Raw genomic sequence first — 20,738 nt, forward strand, 5'->3', positions numbered from 1 at the left:
CACCCTTTAGCAATAAAGGTCAGCGTGTATCAGACACTCTAGGATTAATACATTCAGATGTATGTGGTCCTATGTCAGTCCAAGCAAGAGGAGGATTCAGATACTTCATTAGCTTCATAGATGATCATACCAGATATGGTTATATCTATTTGATGAAGCACAAGTTAGAAGCTTTTGAGAAATTCAAATGCTTTAAGAATGAAGTTGAGAATCAAACAGGAAAGACTATCAAGATACTTCGATCTGATCGAGGTGGAGAATATCTTTCTGAAGAATTTATGAGTTATCTAAATGAATGTGGAATATGCTCACAATGGACACCTCCTTATACACCACAACACAATGGTGTATCAGAAAGGAGAAATCGCACCTTACTAGATATGGTACGATCCATGATGAGCACCACTTCTCTTCCTAAATCATTCTGGGGCTATGCCTTAGAAACTGCCCTATTTACCTTAAACCGAGTTCCAACCAAATCCGCCAGTTCCACACCATTCGAACTGTTCGCTGGTAGAAAACCCATCTTCTCTTTCATGAGAATATGGGGATGTTCAGCATACGTCAAACGTATTGTGTAAGATAAATTAGATCCCAAATCTGACAAGTGTTTCTTCATTGGATACCCAAAGGAAACTATGAGATATTACTTTTATCATCCAGATGACCAAAAGGTAATAGTATCCAAACACGCGGTGTTTCTAGAGAAAGAGTTTCTGGAAAAAACACAGAATGGAAGAGTGATTGAACTTGAGGAAGTTCAAGAGGAATCACATGTTGAAAACGCGAAAGAAGTTGAACCCGAACCCGTTTCACTAGATAAAACACAAGTGTCATATCCAACTCGTAGGTCTCAAAGAATTCGTGAACTCCCAGTTAGATATGGTTTTCTAGTGGGAGATGATGAACTGGTTCCCGTGTTAGACGATGAACCCGAAACCTACGAAGAAGCTCTTACTAGTCCAGAATCTAAAGCATGGCTTGAAGCCATGAATTCTGAAATGTACTCCATGTATACTAACCAAGTGTGGACTTTGGTTGATCCACCCGAAGGGATAAAACCCATTGGGTGCAGGTGGATCTTCAAGAAGAAGACAAACATAGATGGAAAGGTTAGTACCTACAAAGCTAGGTTAGTAGCGAAAGGATATCGTCAAAGGCAAGGTGTTGACTATGATGAGACTTTCTCTCCAGTAGCCATGTTCAAATCCATCAGAATATTGCTTGTAATTGCCGCTCATTTTGATTATGAGATTTGGCAAATGGATGTGAAAACAGCTTTCCTAAATGGAAACCTACTTGAGGATGTATACATGATGCAACCTTAAGGTTTCACGTCGAAGAATGCAACAAAGGTTTGCAAACTTCAAAGGTCCATTTATAGACTCAAGCAAGCATCTAGAAGCTAGAACAAACATTTTGATGAAACCATAAAACAATTTGGTTTCGAACAAAACTCAGAAGAGGCTTGTGTTTACAAGAAGACAAGTGGGAGCTTAGTCGTTTTTCTTAGTACTATATTGATAGCTCCCATGTATATGAGGATTTTAGGATCATTTGGGGTCGTTTTTGCCTTATTTCTGCTTAACCACATACCAATCTGTTATCTTTTAGCTAGAAGTAATAATTTCCGTTACTTACGGCATTCTCTGTATTTTCAGGTGCTTTTTAGGGTGTTTTTGAGCATTTCAGGACATTTCAAGGGCCACCAGATCAACTGCTGGAAGCAAGGACCGAAACAGATGCGTCCAAGAGGGGTTCGTGGACTTTCCAGCACCTGTCTCGTCGAGTCAGTGCCTGTCTCGATGAGACAGGCCCGCGACTCGCCGAGACACTGTTAGTCTCGACGAGACGAGGCGGCCCGACGGTTTCCAAAAGAGGCCATCATGTGGTGCCTCGACGAGATGACCAGTGTCTCGTCGAGACACCAACTTGTCTCGCCGAGACACGTCAGGTCTCGACGAGACGAGACGCCAGGATCATTTTCCCAGCACCTTCTCACCTCTAGGGCGCGAGTTTTGGCCAAAATAATGCCCAAAATACCCCCGAAGCACCTGCTGCTACAAATAGAACATGATGCCTCCTTTGTGAGGGTTACTTCTTCTTTTTATTTTTCTCTAGCGGCATTGTTAAATTTTTCTTCTTCTTCTTTCTTGCTTTGAGAGGAATGGAGAGTTTTAAAGATCGTAGTTGTTGATTTGAAGATTGGGAAGGAGAGTTCTCTCGATATTTGTAATCAGAATCAGACAAATCGGGTTTTAGATTTCTAAACTCATAACTCTGTCTTTTACTTTTCGCTTCTTAAGTCAATTTGCTTCATATTGATGATTTATGTTTCTGCAAGTTGTTTAGTTTGACCATGAACTAACCCCCATCCAATCTGGGATGGGGATGGAATTGATTGTGTGACCTAGAATGGTAGAGATTTGGGTTTATGGGAGTTATTCCCGATTGATCAGAACAACAAGCTCTTCGAAGTTGACAAGTTTAGGATGGTGGATAGGTGATCCCTGACCAAGGAATCGCTTATCCGGAACCGGAATGAGCTGACCTCACTAGAGACCACTAGGAGTGCGGATTTGTGGCTGGGCTACGGCTCTAGCCTTGATCACTATTGAACCTTACCTTTTGCATGACCTAGGATTTGCAATAACTAAGGTTGAGCGAAAGGACCACTTAAGATTGACAGACTTGAAGTGGTAAATTCTGTGATTACCGTCAATTATCATTAGGATATAAACCTGAATCCCGTAAGCCATACTAGGGAGCCAATCAAGGGGAACCCTCATCCCGGATTGCTTCATCAATTATACTATTTCCTCTCACAGTAAGTTTCTTTTATGTTAAGTTTTAAAACAGTTTGTTCATTAATTCTCAGACATTTACACAACATCCTGAACAACTGCTAGTCTTTGTTAGCTGAATAATTAATTGTGACAACTAGTCCTTGTGGTTAGATCTCGTGCTTAAGCACTGTACTACTTGTTGAGATAGGATTCACTTCTCCTGTTTATCGCTATACACTTTAGCAGCATCAAGTTTTTGGCGTCGTTGCCGGGGACTAATTTTGTTTACAATTACTTCATTCATCTCGAAGCTTAAACAATTGTTTGGGATTTTTCCAACCGAGGACTGATAATCAGTCGTACTCTTATCTGATTTCATAAGCTGAAACTGTTCTTGCAGGTGCTGAGTTGAGAAAACAATGGCCGAAGATATGTCCGTGATGGAGCTGCTTAAGGCGAGACGGTCAACAAGCACCTCCGGTATCCTAGAGCCGTCAATAACAGCAGCATCATTCGAAATCAGACCGGCGATGATCCAGATGATCCAGAGCTCGGGGCAGTTCAAGGGGGATTACTACGAAGATCCCAATTCACACCTTGACAAATTCGTAGAATATTGCAGCACTTTCAAGTGCGAGGGAGTGACATCTGAGCAAATCTACCAGAAGTTATTCAGATTTTCTTTAAAAGAAGAAGCTGCAGAATGGTTACATTCAGTGGAGCCAGACTCTCTCACCGGCTGGGATAATACAGTATCAGCTTTCCTAGCAAAGTATTTCCCCCCATCAAAGACTGCCCAGTTCAGAAGCGAAATTGCATCGTTTAAGCAGTCCGAGAGTGAGAACCTGCATCTAGCTTGGGAGAGATTCCAGAGATTGTTGAGAAGGTGCCCCCACCATGATTACCAGCGGTACCAGCTTGTTGATATGTTCTACTCGGGAATATCTCCTGTCAACCGCGCTTTTCTAGATACAGCGGCAGGAGGGAATCTGTTCAACAAAACCGCACTACAGGCTTATAATCTGGTGAAAGAATTGGCCGAACGGAGTGCATGTTGGCAAGATGCAAAGCCGCCTCAGAGCAGGGCCACTACATCAGAGGAGTGCAGTGGGGTGTGGCAAAAATCCAACCCTCAGATAACAGCACTCGCGGAAAAGGTAGCTCTGCTGGGAAGTCTTTTGAGCTCACCAGGGGCAGTAGCGAGCTGTGAGGTTTGCAGCGGAGGGCACAATAGTGTGGCATGTCCAGTGGTGCTCGAACAGATCATCTATTCAAGGCAGGACGAGCAGAGGAGGTCTAGTTCTACATTCAACCTAGAGAGAGACATGGACGCCCTAAGAGAAAGTGTGAGCACAGTAGAGAGAAGATTGGCAAACAATGAAGCATTCTATCAAAGACTTCAGAAGCAAGTGAGTAAGATGGCAGAAGAGGAAGCACGGGCAATCACGCTCAGGAGTGGAACACAGGTCAAAGGACCAACGTTCGTACCTCCACATGACGAAGGGTTAGACCCAGTCACTGGTAATGTCTCATCGGACCCATCTCCGTCCCAAGTAAGTATTTCTGATCAGGTTCCGATAACTGACACTTCTGAACAACCGACACAGGTAACATTACCTTACCCTACTGCTAGAAGAGCTAAATTAGATAAGGATTATTCAAAGATGCTTGATGTGTTTAAGAAAATAGAGATTAATCTCCCGTTCCTAGAACTTATTGAGAATATGCCTGTGTATGGAAAGTTTTTGAAAGAATTAATCTCTAAAAAGAAAAGAATAGGAGATCATGAAACCGTAATGCTGAGCCAGGAATGCTCTGCGATGCTCACAAACCCACTCCCCAAAAAATCTAAGGACCCTGGTAGTTTCAGCATACCTTGTACAATAGGAAAAGTGCATTTTAAACGTGCTTTGTGTGATCTAGGGGCAAGCATTAACTTAATGCCTTTATCTGTTTACAGGAAATTGGGAATGGGAGATCCAAAACCAACATCAGTCACCATACAGCTGGCGGACAGATCGATAAGACGACCAGTGGGAGTGGTAGAAGACCTTTTGGTGAAGGTAGACCAGTTCATTTTTCCAGCTAACTTCGTGATAATGGACATAGAGGAGGACGATCAGGTGCCGATCTTATTAGGGAGACCTTTTCTCGCGACAGGACGGACTCTGATTGACATCGAAGGAGGAAAATTAATTCTTCGTTTACAGAACGAAGAAGTGGAATTCAACATTCTGAAATCTATGAAATTTCCCATCGATGACGAATGTTGTAATTTCTTGAGCCTTACTGACACTTTGGTTGAGAGCACTTTTCAGGAGAACGAGGTAAAGAATCTGAGCATCGAACTAGAGAAGGAAGAACTGTCAGATGAAGAGGTTGGGGATAGCAGTAAAGAAGAATGTAATTGGGCCAGACACGATGAACTCTTAGAGAGGGAAACCAAAACAAGGCCTAAAACTTCAATCGAAGAACCACCAACACTCGATCTAAAACCTTTGCCTGCACATTTGAAATATGTATTCTTAGCACCACCTGTACACTTACCCGTAATTATTTCTGCAAAACTGACAGGTCATGAGGAAGATCGTTTGGTGGAGGTGCTGAGGAAGTATAAGGAGGCCTTTGGGTGGTAAATGTATGACATAAAAGGGATCAGCCCGTCACTTTGCGAACATCGGATCTATATGGAAGATAGAGTGAAGCCGACTGCTCAACCGCAGAGGAGGCTTAACCCAAAAATGAAGGAGGTGGTTAAGGCTGAGGTGATTAAGCTGCTTGATGCAGGGATGATCTTTCCAATCTCCGACAGCCAGTGGGTGAGTCCCGTGCATATGGTGCCAAAGAAGGGAGGCACAACAGTGACGCTGAACGAAAAAAATGAGTTGATCCCGGTGCGGAAAACGACAGGGTGGCGAATGTGCGTTGATTTCAGGAAATTGAACGATGCTACCCGAAAGGACCATTTCCCCCTTCCGTTCATCGATCAAATGCTTGAACGCATGGCAGGTAATTTCTTTTTCTGTTGTGTGGATGGGTATTCGGGCTACATGCAAATCTCGGTGGATCCTGATGATCAGGAAAAGACCACTTTCACATGCCCTTTTGGGACTTTTGCATATAGACGGATGCCCTTTGGGCTATGCAATGCACCTGCTACGTTTCAGAGGTGCATGACAGCTATATTTTCTGACATGATAGAAAATTTCATGGAGGTTTTTATGGATGATTTTTCTATTTTTGGAACAACCTTTGATAGCTGTTTGCATAACCTAGATTTAATGCTGCAAAGATGTGAAGAGACTGATCTAGTTCTAAACTGGGAAAAATGTCAGTTTATGGTCACCGAATGTATTGTTTTAGGCCATAAGGTGTCGCGAAAAGGTATTGAGGTAGACCCTGCTAAAATTGAGGTCATTGAAAAACTGCCCCCTCCCTCCAACGTCAAAGCAGTAAGGAGTTTTTTAGGCCACGCTGGTTTTTACAGACGTTTCATAAAAGATTTTTCGAAAATTTCCAAGCCTATGACCCAATTACTAATGAAGGATGCCAATTTCGTTTTCACACCCGAATGCCTAGAGTCTTTCAATACATTGAAGAGTAAATTAACCAAAGCTCCCATTATGGTTAGCCCCAATTGGGACTTACCCTTCGAATTAATGTGTGATGCCAGCGACACAGCCGTAGGGGCATGCTTAGGGCAGAGAGTGGACAAAATTTGCCAACCAATTTCTTATGCTAGTAAAACCCTTAATGATGCCCAAGTAAATTATACAACCACGGTGAGGGAATTATTAGCTGTGATTTTTGCCCTCGAGAAATTTCGTTCATATTTAGTGCTGTCCAAAGTCATTGTTTACACTGATCATGCCGCATTGAGGTATTTGTTTTCTAAGCAGGATGCGAAACCGAGGCTCCTTAGGTGGATCTTGTTGCTGCAGGAGTTTGACTTGGAGATACGAGATAAGAAGGGAGTGGAGAACGTGGTTGCTGATCATCTCTCCCGAGTGGAAAATGAGGAAGAGAATGAGGAAACGACTGCAGACATCCAGGAAAAGTTCCCCGATGAACACCTGCTGGCAATACAACACGTACCTTGGTTCGCTGATTTTGCTAACTTCCTGGTAGGAAAGGTGGTCCCACCCGAGTTTTCCTACCAACAGCGGAAAAAATTCCTGCATGATGTGAAACAATATTTTTGGGATGACCCCTATTTGTTCAAAGTCTGTGGTGACAATATTATTCGCCGATGCATACCAGAAGCGGAGACTGCCTCTGTCCTTGCATTCTGCCACTCCAAAGAGGTAGGTGGACACCACGGGGCAGATAGGACTGTAGCTAAGGTACTTCAGAGTGGGCTATATTGGCCCACCATTTTTCGTGACGCTTTTGATTTTGTTAAAAATTGTGATAAATGTCAACGTACTGGGAACATTTCACAACGACATGCCATGCCTATGAAACCCATTTTAGTTTGTGAAATTTTTGATGTTTGGGGAATAGACTTTATGGGTCCTTTCCCAAAGTGATTCAATAACGAGTACATCCTTGTAGCCGTAGACTACGTCTCTAAATGGGTGGAGGCTATAGCCTTACCTAATAATGATGCGCGGGCTGTCATCCGGTTCTTGCAAAAGAACATTTTTACACGGTTCGGCACCCCCCGCACCATTATTAGTGATGGCGGATCACATTTTTGCAACCAGGCTTTTAGACAGGTCTTGCATAAATACGGGGTCACTCATAAAGTGGCAACCCCGTATCACCCTCAGACCAGTGGGCAAGTAGAAGTTTCTAATAGAGAAATCAAAGCCATCCTTGAAAAAACTGTGAATTCCTCTAGAAATAATTGGTCTCTCAAATTGGATGATGCACTATGGGCATACAGAACCGCATTTAAAACACCAATTGGGATGTCCCCATTTAGGCTAGTGTATGGTAAAGCATGTCATCTCCCTGTCGAACTCGAACATAGAGCCTACTGGGCTACACGTTTTCTAAATTTTGATGCAAGAGTTGCAGGACAAAACCGTTTACTACAGTTGGATGCTTTGGAAGAGTTTAGGCTTGGTGCCTATGAGAGTTCCCGGATCTACAAGGAGAAAACAAAAAGATGGCACGACAAGAGAATAATCAAACGTCACTTTGAGGTAGGGGATAAGGTGTTGCTGTACAACACTAGACAACGATTATTTCCGGGTAAGTTGAAATCAAGGTGGTATGGGCCATTCGAGGTCACCCAGTTATTCGCCTCAGGAGCAGTGGAAATCACAAACGGGAACAGTCCCCCGTTTAAGGTCAATGGGCAGCGGCTTAAAATCTACGAAGATGACTTGGGCGCAGTGGAGACACTGCGTTACATGGACGCCCACTAAGGGAGTTTCTACTATCCTATATCTCTCCTTGCTTTTACCTTGCTTTCTCATATGCATATTTTGGAACATTTATGCATAATTTAGTGTGGGGGGGGGGGAGACAAAATAGGATAGGTATTTTGTACATTTATCATTTGCATGCTTTGTGTTTGTTTTTGCTCTGCTTTATTTTTGTACATTTATGCTTTGTGTTTGTCTAAAGGGGGGGAATCTCAGGCGGTTGATTTTTGAGGCGTCTAGTATTCCTAACATTACAAGTGAAAGTGTGCTTGAAAGTCTAAAAGTTCAGTGAAATCGTTGCATGTATAAAACTTGTGAACAACATATGAGTCCCCTAAGAGGGTATTTAGCTAAGATTGACATGGAACGTGGCGTTAGGCGAGGCTAGGATTGTTGTCAATAACCATGAAATTGTGAGCTAGAGCCGAAGGTCGTCATGTTAGACTCATTTGTAGGATCTATCGACCTCTTAGGTGTGGGATTACAATTATTGTCATTATGCTCATGGGAATTGCATCCAATACTGATTGAATGTTGTGTTATAAGTGAACTTGAAATGATGAGGCACCTAGGATTAGCCATTTGTGAATATAGCCCAGTCTTTGCTCAGACCAAAATCCCTTAACAAACTCCATTAGATAAGCCCCTTTGAGCTTCAGTGTCCCATTTCCTTTGATCACCTCGTTACAATCCCTTAGCCTTCTTAAATACCTTTCTTTTCCCGAGTAAGTGACTTAACTTGAATCATTATGCACATATCCTTCAATTTCCATTAGCCATCACCCGACTATCACTAAAGGTTGTAATCCTAAAAGTGAAGCAGTAGCCTATTCATATTGACTCCTGGTTCCAAAAAAAAAAAAAAAAAAATGAACCAAAGAAGATGTAGAGGAAAGAACCAAAGGCATACTCCAATTGCTTCCAGAACTAACATAAAACAACCTTGAGCTTCTAACCAGCACATGGCGGAAACAGTGCCAATATTTGAGCTGAGTTAACTCTTTGCCTAAATTACCTCCTTACTACCCCCAAACCTTAACCTACTGTACAACCCTGTAAAGACCTCGGATCTTATTTACTTGTGATGCGTAATTTTAACCGGATGGATGATGCCATTCCAACTTGACCATTTTGTGCAATACCACTGTAGAGAGCTCACTAAATTCTTATGACACCCAAACACTTGAGTGTAAGAGCGGCCACCTGTGAGCTAGCAACCTTAGTCCTCGCCTTTCACCTTCGCAAAGTGTTAGTCGATAAAACTAATTGATCGTTTTCGGGGAATTTATATGAGGTTCACTCTGTTCTTACATTGCAACTAGAGTAGTCTGAAACCGTATGGATTATTAATGCACAGTAGAACCTTGTTTATGTATGAGAGCTGATCGTTGAAATTTCGCTGCCTTTGACTCCTTCTTGCTTGAGGCCAAGCAAGACTCAAGTGTGGGGGGGTTGATAGCTCCCATGTATATGAGGATTTTAGGATCATTTGGGGTCGTTTTTGCCTTATTTCTGCTTAACCACATACCAATCTGTTATCTTTTAGCTAGAAGTAATGATTTCCGTTACTTACGGCATTCTCTGTATTTTCAGGTGCTTTTTAGGACGTTTTTGAGCATTTCAGGACATTTCAAGGGCCACCAGATCAACTGCTGGAAGCAAGGACCGAAACAGATGCGTCCAAGAGGGGTTCGTGGACTTTCCAGCACCTGTCTCGTCGAGTCAGTGCCTGTCTCGACGAGACAGGCCCGCGACTCGCCGAGACACTGTTAGTCTCGATGAGACGAGGCGGCCCGGCGGTTTCCAGAAGAGGCCATCGCGTGGTGTCTCGACGAGATGACCAGTGTCTCGTCGAGACACCAACTTGTCTCGCCGAGACACGTCAGGTCTCGACGAGATGAGACGCTAGGATCATTTTCCCAGCACCTTCTCACCTCTAGGGCGCGAATTTTGGCCAAAATAATGCCCAAAATACCCCCGAAGCACCTGCTGCTACAAATAGAACATGATGCCTCCTTTGTGAGGGTTACTTCTTCTTTTTATTTTTCTCTAGCGGCATTGTTAAATTTTTCTTCTTCTTCTTTCTTGCTTTGAGAGGAATGGAGAGTTTTAAAGATCGTAGTTGTTGATTTGAAGATTGGGAAGGAGAGTTCTCTCGATATTTGTAATCGGAATCAGACAAATCGGGTTTTAGATTTCTAAACTCATAACTCTGTCTTTTACTTTTCGCTTCTTAAGTCAATTTGCTTCATATTGATGATTTATGTTTCTGCAAGTTGTTTAGTTTGACCATGAACTAACCCCCATCCAATCTGGGATGGGGATGGAATTGATTGTGTGACCTAGAATGGTAGAGATTTGGGTTTATGGGAGTTATTCCCGATTGATCAGATTATTCGAGCTTAATGCCTCAAATTTGTCAGACTTAGGAGTGGATGTTAGAATGAGAATCGATGATAATCAACTAACCTGAAATTAAGAACAACAAGCTCTTCGAAGTTGACAAGTTTAGGATGGTGGATAGGTGATCCCTGACCAAGGAATCGCTTATCCGGAACCGGAATGATCTGACCTCACTAGAGACCACTAGGAGTGCGGATTTGTGGCTGGGCTACGGCTCTAGCCTTGATCACTATTGAACCTTACCTTTTGCATGACCTAGGATTTGCAATAACCAAGGTTGAGCGAAAGGACCACTTAAGATTGACAGACTTGAAGTGGTAAATTCTGTGATTACCGTCAATTATCATTAGGATATAAACCTGAATCCCGTAAGCCATACAAGGGAGCCAATCAAGGGGAACCCTCATCCCGGATTGCTTCATCAATTATACTATTTCCTCTCACAGTAAGTTTCTTTTATGTTAAGTTTTAAAACAGTTTGTTCATTAATTCTCAAACATTTACACAACATCCTGAACAACTGCTAGTCTTTGTTAGCTGAATAATTAATTGTGACAACTAGTCCTTGTGGTTCGATCTCGTGCTTAAGCACTGTACTACTTGTTGAGATAGGATTCACTTCTCCTGTTTATCGCTATACACTTTAGCAGCATCATATATGTTGATGATATACTACTTATGGGAAATGATGTGGCAATGTTGCAAACAGTAAAAGTTTGGTTATCGAGTAATTTCTCTATGAAAGACTTGGGAGAAGCAGCCTACATCTCAGGGATTAAGATCTATCGGGATAGATCAAAGAGACTGCTCGGACTATCCCAGTCTATATATATTGACAAAGTCCTAAAGCGTTTTGACATGCATGAATCGAAAAGAGGTAACTTACCAATGGTCCATGGTGTCAAGTTATCAAATGGTCAATGTCCTAAAATGGACAGTGACAAGAATCGCATGACTGTAATTCCTTACTCCAGCACGGTTGGTTTGATCATGTATGCTATACTTTGCACTAGACCTGATGTGGCGTTCGCATTGAGTATGACGAGCCGATATCAAGGGAATCCGGGATTTGATCACTGGATTGCTGTCAAGAACATTCTTAAGTATCTTAGAAGAATTAAAGACATGTTCCTCGTATATGGACAAGGAGAATTGAAAATTGAAGGATATTCAGATGCTAGTCATCTGACTGATGAAAATGATTATAGATCCTAATCAGGATACCAGTTTATCCTGAATGGAGGTTTAGTTAGTTGGAAGAGTTCCAAGTAAGGAAGTGTTGCTTTCTCGTCAACTGAATCTGAGTACATCGTAGCTGCAGAAGCGGCAAATGAGGCTGTTTGGATTAGGAAGTTCATAACAGAACTAGGAGTGGTACCTGACATTGTGAATCCCATTACTCTGTACTGTGATAACAATGGAGCCATTGCACAAGCAAAGGAACCACGGTCTCATAATGCATCCAAACATTATCTTAAGCGATATCATCTCATTAGGGAGATCATAACCAGGGGAGATGTGAGAATAGAAAAGGTGCCCACTGAGGACAACGTTGCAGATCCGTTGACCAAGCCATTACCACAAAGAGCTCACGATGGACATCTTAGTTCTTCTGGTATTAGTTTCAGGAACAATTGGCTTTAGTCCAAGTGGGAGAATGTTGGAGTTTAGTGTCCTAAAGATAATTGTTTTAGGATATTAATATTAATGAATAAATTGTTTATTTGATCATTTGATTAATCAGATATATAGCATTAAAATGAAACTATATATAAAGGCAAGAATCTTTCATAAAGAAAGTAACCCTAAGTTTATTTAAGTAGTTATAAAGTGTTCATACAAGCATGAAGTGAGACTATACTTTATAATAAACCAATAGACTTAAAGTAAACCCAAGTCAAGTGATATGTTATAGGGGTTGGCATATTGCTGTTGAGACTTGCATGTAACAGTGTTTTCTGTCGAGACAGAAATCTGATCTCACAAGCTTTAGATATTCAGATATCTAGACAGTTACATGGATTCGGTGAAGGAGTTCATTAGGATTGGGACCCGACTTGAGATAACAGAATGGATTGATTTATCTAATGTGTCAACTGTTCATCTCATTGGTATTAGTAGGTATAACTAATCCTCAGACTCAAACATTCGTTAATTAGTGATTCTGGGTTATGGAGTCTGATACTTTGATTCTGTGCGAGCACGATCCAATATGTGAGAGCCTAGGGTGTGTGAGAGCAGGGTTGGGTATCACACAAAGTAATTGCAGAATAGTTAATGTCAGATCGAGCATTCGTCACTCCCGGTAAGTGGGAGATATATCCAAATGGCCGCTTGTGGTGAATTGACTGAAATCCTTGCAAGGTTATACAGTTAAGAGTAGAAATGAACATTTCACTTAACTTATCTTTTCAGAGTGAATTCAACCTGTACAAGTAAAACCAGACTCTTCGTTATATGTAACCTTGACACATTCCATGGTTATAAGGAATTGACCGACATGATATAGTTGATGAAGGATCGTATTATACTGTACCTAATACAGAAAGGTTAACGTCAGTTATCAACCTGACTTCTTAATTGCTCTGGGGGAATATCATAGGTTCTGCTAGTAACAGCTCGCGACAGTATTCCGTTATATATATGTTGGAATTAATCGTGATGAATAATTTCAAAGGATATATACGGCTAGTGGTAATAAAGAACCTAATGAGTCGCATATGGGACTTGGAATCGGATGACGAAAACGTAATTAGCGGGACACAGACACATGGGCCGAAATTTACATATAAGTTAGGGATATTAATTTAGTTTAATAATTATAATTAGATTATGATTATGAATTAAACTAAAGAATTATCTGATAATATTAATTGGATGTTTTATGCAATTAAAACTCTAATTAATTATCCCTAACATTAATTAATTATTAATTTGATTAATAATAATTATCTAAATATAATTAGTTATTGTTTAGATAATATTAAAGAGTTTATTTAAAGGGTAAATTTCAAATAAAACCCTTGTGGTTTCACTAATTTTCAGATAAAGGAATGTGATTTACTTTTTTTCAAAACGAGGATTGAGGTTTCGCACTTGAATTAATGCTATTAAAACCATCTTTAACGACCTGAAAATGAAAATTTTCAAGAATTAAAGTTGTTCAATGTCATATTTTCTATGGAACTACATTTTCGATTCTCGAAAATCATTTTTTTTGGAACTTTCTCTCTCTAAACATTAACTTTCTCTCTCTTTACCAAACATCATCTAAATGATCTCAAAATAAAAAAGTTGAAAAATTAAAGTTGCTTAGAATATTAGTAGTTCTTAAAACATGTTATTTTTGAAGTCATCAATGGTGATTTTAATAGTATCAATCGAAAAAATCCTTATTTTGCTAAAATTGAAAACCTCAATCCTCGTTTTGATAAAAAGTAAATCACAGTCCTTTATCTGAAAATTAGTAAAACCACGGGGGTTTTATTTGAAATTTACCCTTTATTTAATTATCTAATTAGGAATCCTATTCAGAATAAGATTCCAATTAATTAAATTCCTAACACAACTGGGATTAGGGTTTCGAAAGTCTATAAATAGACCCCCTAACCTCAGTATTTCGGCCAACATAGAAACATGAAGAGGAGGAATTGTTCCGTCGTCGTCTCAGCGAATTTACTTTATTTCTTACTCCCTCTTTGATCTCGTATCGATTTCTGTTAGAGGCAATCATTGCGATTGCTATTTATTAAAGGTTGATTACTGATTAGTTTTGTTTTTGTGTTGAATCAAACGTTCGTGGTTCACGAGTTGATAATAACAAGTTGTGGGCACTTCGTTTGCAACGGTAGATAGTTCTTCGATAAAGGTATTACTTTCTATCCCTCTTTATATGAAATAACAATTAACAGAACTTGGAAAAGGGAAATAGATAAAAATAGATAAAATTTTATTATTCCGCTATGCCTAGACTTGTCTATTTTCCTTCAGACATATCATCTAGTAAACATGTCAAGTCATGTCAATAAAGTCAAAAGTTTATTGTGTCACGCCAACAAAGTAAAAAAATCAACATATCACGCCATCGAAGTCAAAGTATCACGTCATTAAAAACTAACACGATTAGCTAAATTCTTTCTTTTTATTAACTTAATAAAACTATTCTTCTATTTGCAAATCGATGAAACCACACACATTTTATTTATATTTTTTATATATAATGATAAATATTTATATCAATTTTTGAGTTAGTAGGTAAATTTAACTTAATCCGAAAATTTATATGTTAACTCATGTCAATATCATATTTTCGCCAGGATCTTTCAGAAAATGGATTCCTATTCGAAAAGTGCATAACCGCATGGATAAGCTCATACTAACCCGTCAATTTTGGATCCAATTCGGGATTTTCCTTGGGAGGTGTCGGGAAGGAATTGGAATGTAATAATATCGATTCATACAGATATAGAAGAAAAGGTTCTCTATTGATTCAAACGATGTACCTATGGGATAGGGATAGCGAAAGAGGAAAAAACCGAAGATTTCACATAGTACTTTTGATCGAAAAATCAATCTGATTTATTTCGTACCCTTCGGAAAATGGGTCAGATTCTACCGGATCAAACCTATGGGGAATGACGGAAGGGAATAAAAAAAGAAATAAAAAAAGAAAAGAGAGGGAAAAAGAAAAAAAAATAATAAAAAAACAAGAAAATAAAAATGAAGTAGAAGAGCCCAGATTCAAAATGAACAAATTCAAACTTGAAAAAAATCTTTCTGATTCTCGAAGAATGAGGGGGCAAAGAGATTGATCGAGAAAGATCTCTTGTTCTTATTATAAGATCGTGATTGGATCCGCATATGTTTGGTAAAAAGAAGAAACTTCTCCTTTGAGAATAATAAAAAAAGGAAAGTGTTCCATAATTGACACATCATATCGATTTTGGTTTTAATCGAATTAAAAAATTTGAATAAAACAAAAATATTGATAAAGTTAAGAAATTTTACAGTACTTTGGGAATAATATTTCCGACTAATTAAAATTATTTAAAATTCTACCATATAGATATGATTGGTGGAAAAAAAAAAATTATATATACATTTATCGTACGTAAATTCATTAATTGGGAGTATGTACCCTAAAATTTCTTTAATGGTTTGATTTTTCCTTTATATAACCAAATGAAAGTATGTTTGGCCTTTATTCTATTAATTTAATTCCAGTGATTATGATTATTATTTTTTATTTTTTATTTAAAGGGTTGGTTGACCAAATATCTATTTTATGTTTTTAATTTTATAAGATTTTACTTTTGATGAATTCTTCCCCTCTAACCGTCCAGAAAAATAATAATAATGAAAAAAAAAAGAAAAAGTCTTCCTAGATCTGGTTTGGAATGCAAAAATGGCATCTTTGATATTTACTATATTATTCATTTACACATTAATTTAATCTTTAACTGATTGAAAATTTTAACATGTAATTTCAAATTTTGAACTTCTATTTCAGATCTCTAGCAAATAATATTATACTTATACATATATGACAATATAATAATAATAATAATAATTTGAAAAATTTACAACACTGGTCCAATAAAGAGGCTCAATTATATTTTTAAACTCATTTAGACATATATTACTAAACTAGAGTCTTTCAATTCCAGTTTACTTCAAAACACCTCCTAAATCAGCCTTATTCTCTTTGCTATTTGCGACCAATTGTTCGCGATATCAATTCAACATATATTGGAATTACATAGATTGAATTGTAAAAAAATATAATTTTTTAAAATATTAGCATTTGACTTGTAAAAATTTAAAGATGTCGCTGGATAATTTTAATTATTTATCCTCCAACGTACCAAAATGATGAAGTTTTAACATGCTCGACGATAAAAAAAACTTTATAGTCAAGATAAAACCAGTCCCCCATGTGTGTTGTCCTAGATCTGCCACTAACAACATCAAACATCTATAAATTTTCTATCAAATTATGAAAAATATAATGTCATGTTGATATTTACAATTATATTAATTAAGAGTTTAATTTGTAAATTATAATTTATCAAGAATTCAATGTATCAAATTAAAAAATTAAGATGAGCCTCTTGATATAGTCACAAATATATTAGGTCCGAAACAAATATTTTTAGTAATAGTGTGTTATAAATCATTATATGTGAGACAATGTCTTAATGTTTGTTGTCCAATGACAAACGTGACGTGGAAAATTTAGTAGGAGCATGTAACTCACGTTTATTATATGATTTGTTGTTTTGTGGATAAGGGTTAAATGTATCACTTTTATTGAGTTAAAAGGTTATATCGGAGCTTCTATTAGTTCAAAGGGCTAAAAGTATTTTTAATAAAGTTTAGGGGCCATGTGTGTATTAAACCTATATATATATATATATATATATATATATATATATATGTTTTTTAGATTTAATTACTGATATACCCCTTCAACGCACAACTTAAATTTTCAACAACTCTTTATCTTCATTATCTTAATTACTACAATTATACTAATATATAATACTTATATTAAAATGGCGAAACTACTTATATCAAATTAGCTAACGCAATTAATTATGCATAGATGAATGTGGGAAGTAGGGACAGATTGCATTATTTTCTCGAAGAATAATTATTTGTATAATAAGAATTTAACGACTATATATGGACTAATGATTTTTTTTTTTTTTTTTAATGAAAATGCTTCGACATTCATTAGATGAAAAAAAAAGTCTAAATATAATAAAAAAATTACAAGAAATAAAACTTTATAAAATCCATAAAGGGAAAAAGACGACTACAAAGAGCAAGAAAAAACCATAAAAGGTGGAAAAAACACGAAAAACAATGAAACATATATTTCTTGGAAATCCAAATCCGTAGAAGAGCAACTGCAAACCGATCTTCATCATTCAAGCCTTTTCCAATATTCAGATTAGAGTCATTTCTTTTGTTGCAACCACATAGATCTATTGATCCATGTATAAAATAGACCGTTTCCGCTCTTGCTAAATCCGAAAAAGGTATAAATAAAATAATAATTGGGAATAGATACAATTTAGACAAATAGAAAGATCCGGAAAATATATGAACACTCATTAAAAAAATAATAAAAAAACACAAAACCTAATCCAGTGGGAGGTGGAAAAAGAAAGATAAATTTTTTTCTTCTTCCTCATAGTAGCTCGACTTTGATTTGGAAAGGGAAGAAAAAGATGAATCCATTTTTTTTCTTTTATTTTGTTGCACTAATGAATTATAAGCACGATAATTCTTATCATTTCGGTATTTCCAAAATAATCCTAAAACTTTATAACAGTAGTGTTCAACTGGATCCTGAAGTACCAAATGAATTTGATCATTCACTGTTAGATCTAGGCTCATGAAATCTACCCCTTAGGATGCTTTGAATCTCCATCGTAGGATTTTAATGAGTCTAAATCTAATGGTGAATAACTAAATTCACTTGATCTTTCAGGGTCTAAGTGAATGTTACTGAACTTCATAAATAGAAAATAAAAATAAAGTCACGGGATTAAAGTATTACCTCTCTAAATTCTAGAACTCTATTATTCTTATATTATTAAGGATTATTATTCAATGATAAATTATAAATATTATTATAAAAAAAATTAACTCAGAAAGTACAATAATAACAAAAATAAATATACATAGTAAAAATAATTAATTTCAAAAAGAAAAAATTGCAAAAAAAATCTATTTCGGTCTCAAAAGATCAAACCCATACAAATCAAACCTCCGATTACAAACCCAAAACCCACATTCTTAACCCTTGTACCAGCCGACCCATCGGGTGTCGACGGCTGAGAAGCCGCCACCACAGTGGTATTTTTCGTCCCACCAGGTGAACTTTTCGCCGGCGGCGCAGGAGCAGCCGACGGAGCTTTAACACCAAACAATTCCTCCGGCAACAAAACCTTATCCAATTGATAAACAGCCAAAGGAAAATCTTGTCTCAAAGCATTATTAATCTGAGTTTCAACAACACCACTAGACACATTAACTTGATTCCCTTGCCCAGTAAAATTCAGGCCAAAAACGCCGCCGTCTTGACCAGTAGCCTGTGTCCTAACCGGATTACTCACCAACAAAAGATTACTCAAAGTGTAGAACTTAGGCAAGACATGGTAGAGAACAACTTGAACTTGTTGTTGGATGCTCAGGCCGTTTAGGGTTCCGGCTTTAAGGTTGTTGAAGGCGTTATCGGTCGGAGCGAAGACGGTCATGCCCTCGGTGGAGCTGTTGAGTTGGTTGTTGATTTGAGTGGCGACTTGTGTTGATGTTAGGAGGCGGATGAATGTGGTGAATTGGCCGTTTTTGTCGAGGATTCCGGTGAGGTTGATTGGTCCGGGAGGGGCTGGCGCGGGGGCGGTGGGGGTGGGGGTTTGGGCTGTGGTGTGGTGGAGGAAGAGGAGGAGGAGGGCGGTGAGAGGGAGAAGAGTGGTGGTGGTGGACATGGTGGTGGTTTTTTGTGAAGAGATGGAGGATAAGATAATCGATATATATGGAGAGATGATGAGTTGAAATGTGGAGGGTAGACTTTGTTGGAATGAGCTGGCTATGTCACTATAAGTTCTAAGTGACAAAGCTGGCTTTAAATTATTGATTATTCCAATTTCTGTTTTTAGATTAGTAACATGCATGGTAGAATAATATATATATATATATTTTTTTTTTTTTTTTGCAAAAAGCATTATTAGACTCTGATTTTTTTTATTTATTAAACATTTGATTTTTTAGTTAGATATATTATCCCTAATTATTTATTTTTGATCTCATTAAGTTTTTAATGTCCAAAAAAAATAAAATTGAACATAAAATTTGGTTAATAAGCTGTTATTTATTGTATCTGCATTCGAAATTTATATTTTTTAATTGTTTAAAAGCAGTTTTGGATATGTAATGCGTCTATATGAAAAATATACAAACCTTAATTCACACTGTTAAAATTTTTTTTTTAATAATTTCAAATACAAATTTTTAACACAATTAAATGTTCACAACTTACTAATTTAGTCATCAAGGGTTTAATGAGACTAAAAATAAATGACCAGGGGCTTAATATATTCAAATAAAAGATCAAGAGTTAATAAGACCAAAAATAAATGATCAGGGGCTTAATGTATCGAAATAAAAGATTAATAAACCAAAAAATAAAAAATTAGGGACCTAATGATGTTTTTTGCCTAATTTTTTTTTTTTTACAAATTCCCTATATGAAAACTAAGGGTGTCAATTGGATAACTTTTACTGTACACAGGATGTAAATCTGATTAATTAAAAGATGAATGAATATCAATTCATGAGAGATGAATGATATTAAGGAATAAACATGTATAAGTGGCATCTTTTAATTGATCAAGTACATTGCATCCGGAATACAGTAGAATTTCTCCAAATTGGAAAAAATTCTCAAGAGGCGATGATGGAGTAGCAATAGGAACCTTTATCCCTATCCCATGAGGATCCATATTCCTACCATAATCTCAATAGTTTTTTTAAATAATAATATTTAGATAGATTTTTAGATACTACACTAAATAGCCTTTTAGATTGATTTTTTTTTTTTTTTATATATATATTAAGTATACTAGTATTTTATAGATTATATTTGTCTAACTATATTGTATGAAAAAAAATTTAAGTTTCACTCAGAAATCCTATTAGAATTTAAGTAATTAGGAATGAGAATCTCCATGAGGATTTAAGTCCCTATGAGAATGCAGACAAATTTTTTTTTCTCCATTTCATAATAAACGAAAACAAGAATATGAAATGTCCATCTAGATGGGGACGGAGATGGGAAAAGCAGTCTTAACCCCACTTTGTACCATTTGCAACAATTGTGTGTGTGTGGGTGTGTGAGCGCGCTACACTTATTGTTAGCAAAATTTGGTGGTAAAAATGTAAAGTTTGTTAGAAGTATGACAGAGCCAGGAATCCATACCTGGGGAAAGGAGAGAGGGGAAAGGGGAAGGCTAAGTTTATTGTAAGATAAGTTGCTCCTATGTTGTCACACCATAAAAATGATGCTTTAGATGAACTAAAACCAATTTTTTTTTTAGCAACATGAGAAGCCACAACTGAAGTAAGAGCTTAATATTCAACCATAATGTATAAATTGGCTTATTTT

General features: G+C 37.5%; 1 protein-coding gene and 1 non-coding gene across 2 annotated transcripts; both read right to left on the reverse strand.

The window, feature by feature from the left end:
- Positions 1 to 3,583: 3,583 nt before the first annotated feature.
- Positions 3,584 to 3,690, reverse strand: LOC136231635 (small nucleolar RNA R71). Its single transcript, XR_010690004.1, has one exon. It is a non-coding gene; the product is annotated as a small nucleolar RNA R71 (small nucleolar RNA).
- A 14,450-nt stretch (positions 3,691 to 18,140) lies between these two features.
- LOC136228666 (fasciclin-like arabinogalactan protein 6) lies at positions 18,141 to 19,139 on the reverse strand. Its single transcript, XM_066017110.1, has one exon. It carries the CDS (start codon positions 19,060 to 19,062, stop codon positions 18,313 to 18,315), a length of 750 nt encoding a protein of 249 aa, XP_065873182.1. The 5' UTR covers positions 19,063 to 19,139; the 3' UTR covers positions 18,141 to 18,312.
- Between the last annotated feature and the right edge of the window lie 1,599 nt (positions 19,140 to 20,738).

Source organism: Euphorbia lathyris, chromosome 5 (assembly GCF_963576675.1).
Source record: "Euphorbia lathyris chromosome 5, ddEupLath1.1, whole genome shotgun sequence".
NCBI classification, from domain to species: Eukaryota; Viridiplantae; Streptophyta; class Magnoliopsida; order Malpighiales; family Euphorbiaceae; genus Euphorbia; species Euphorbia lathyris.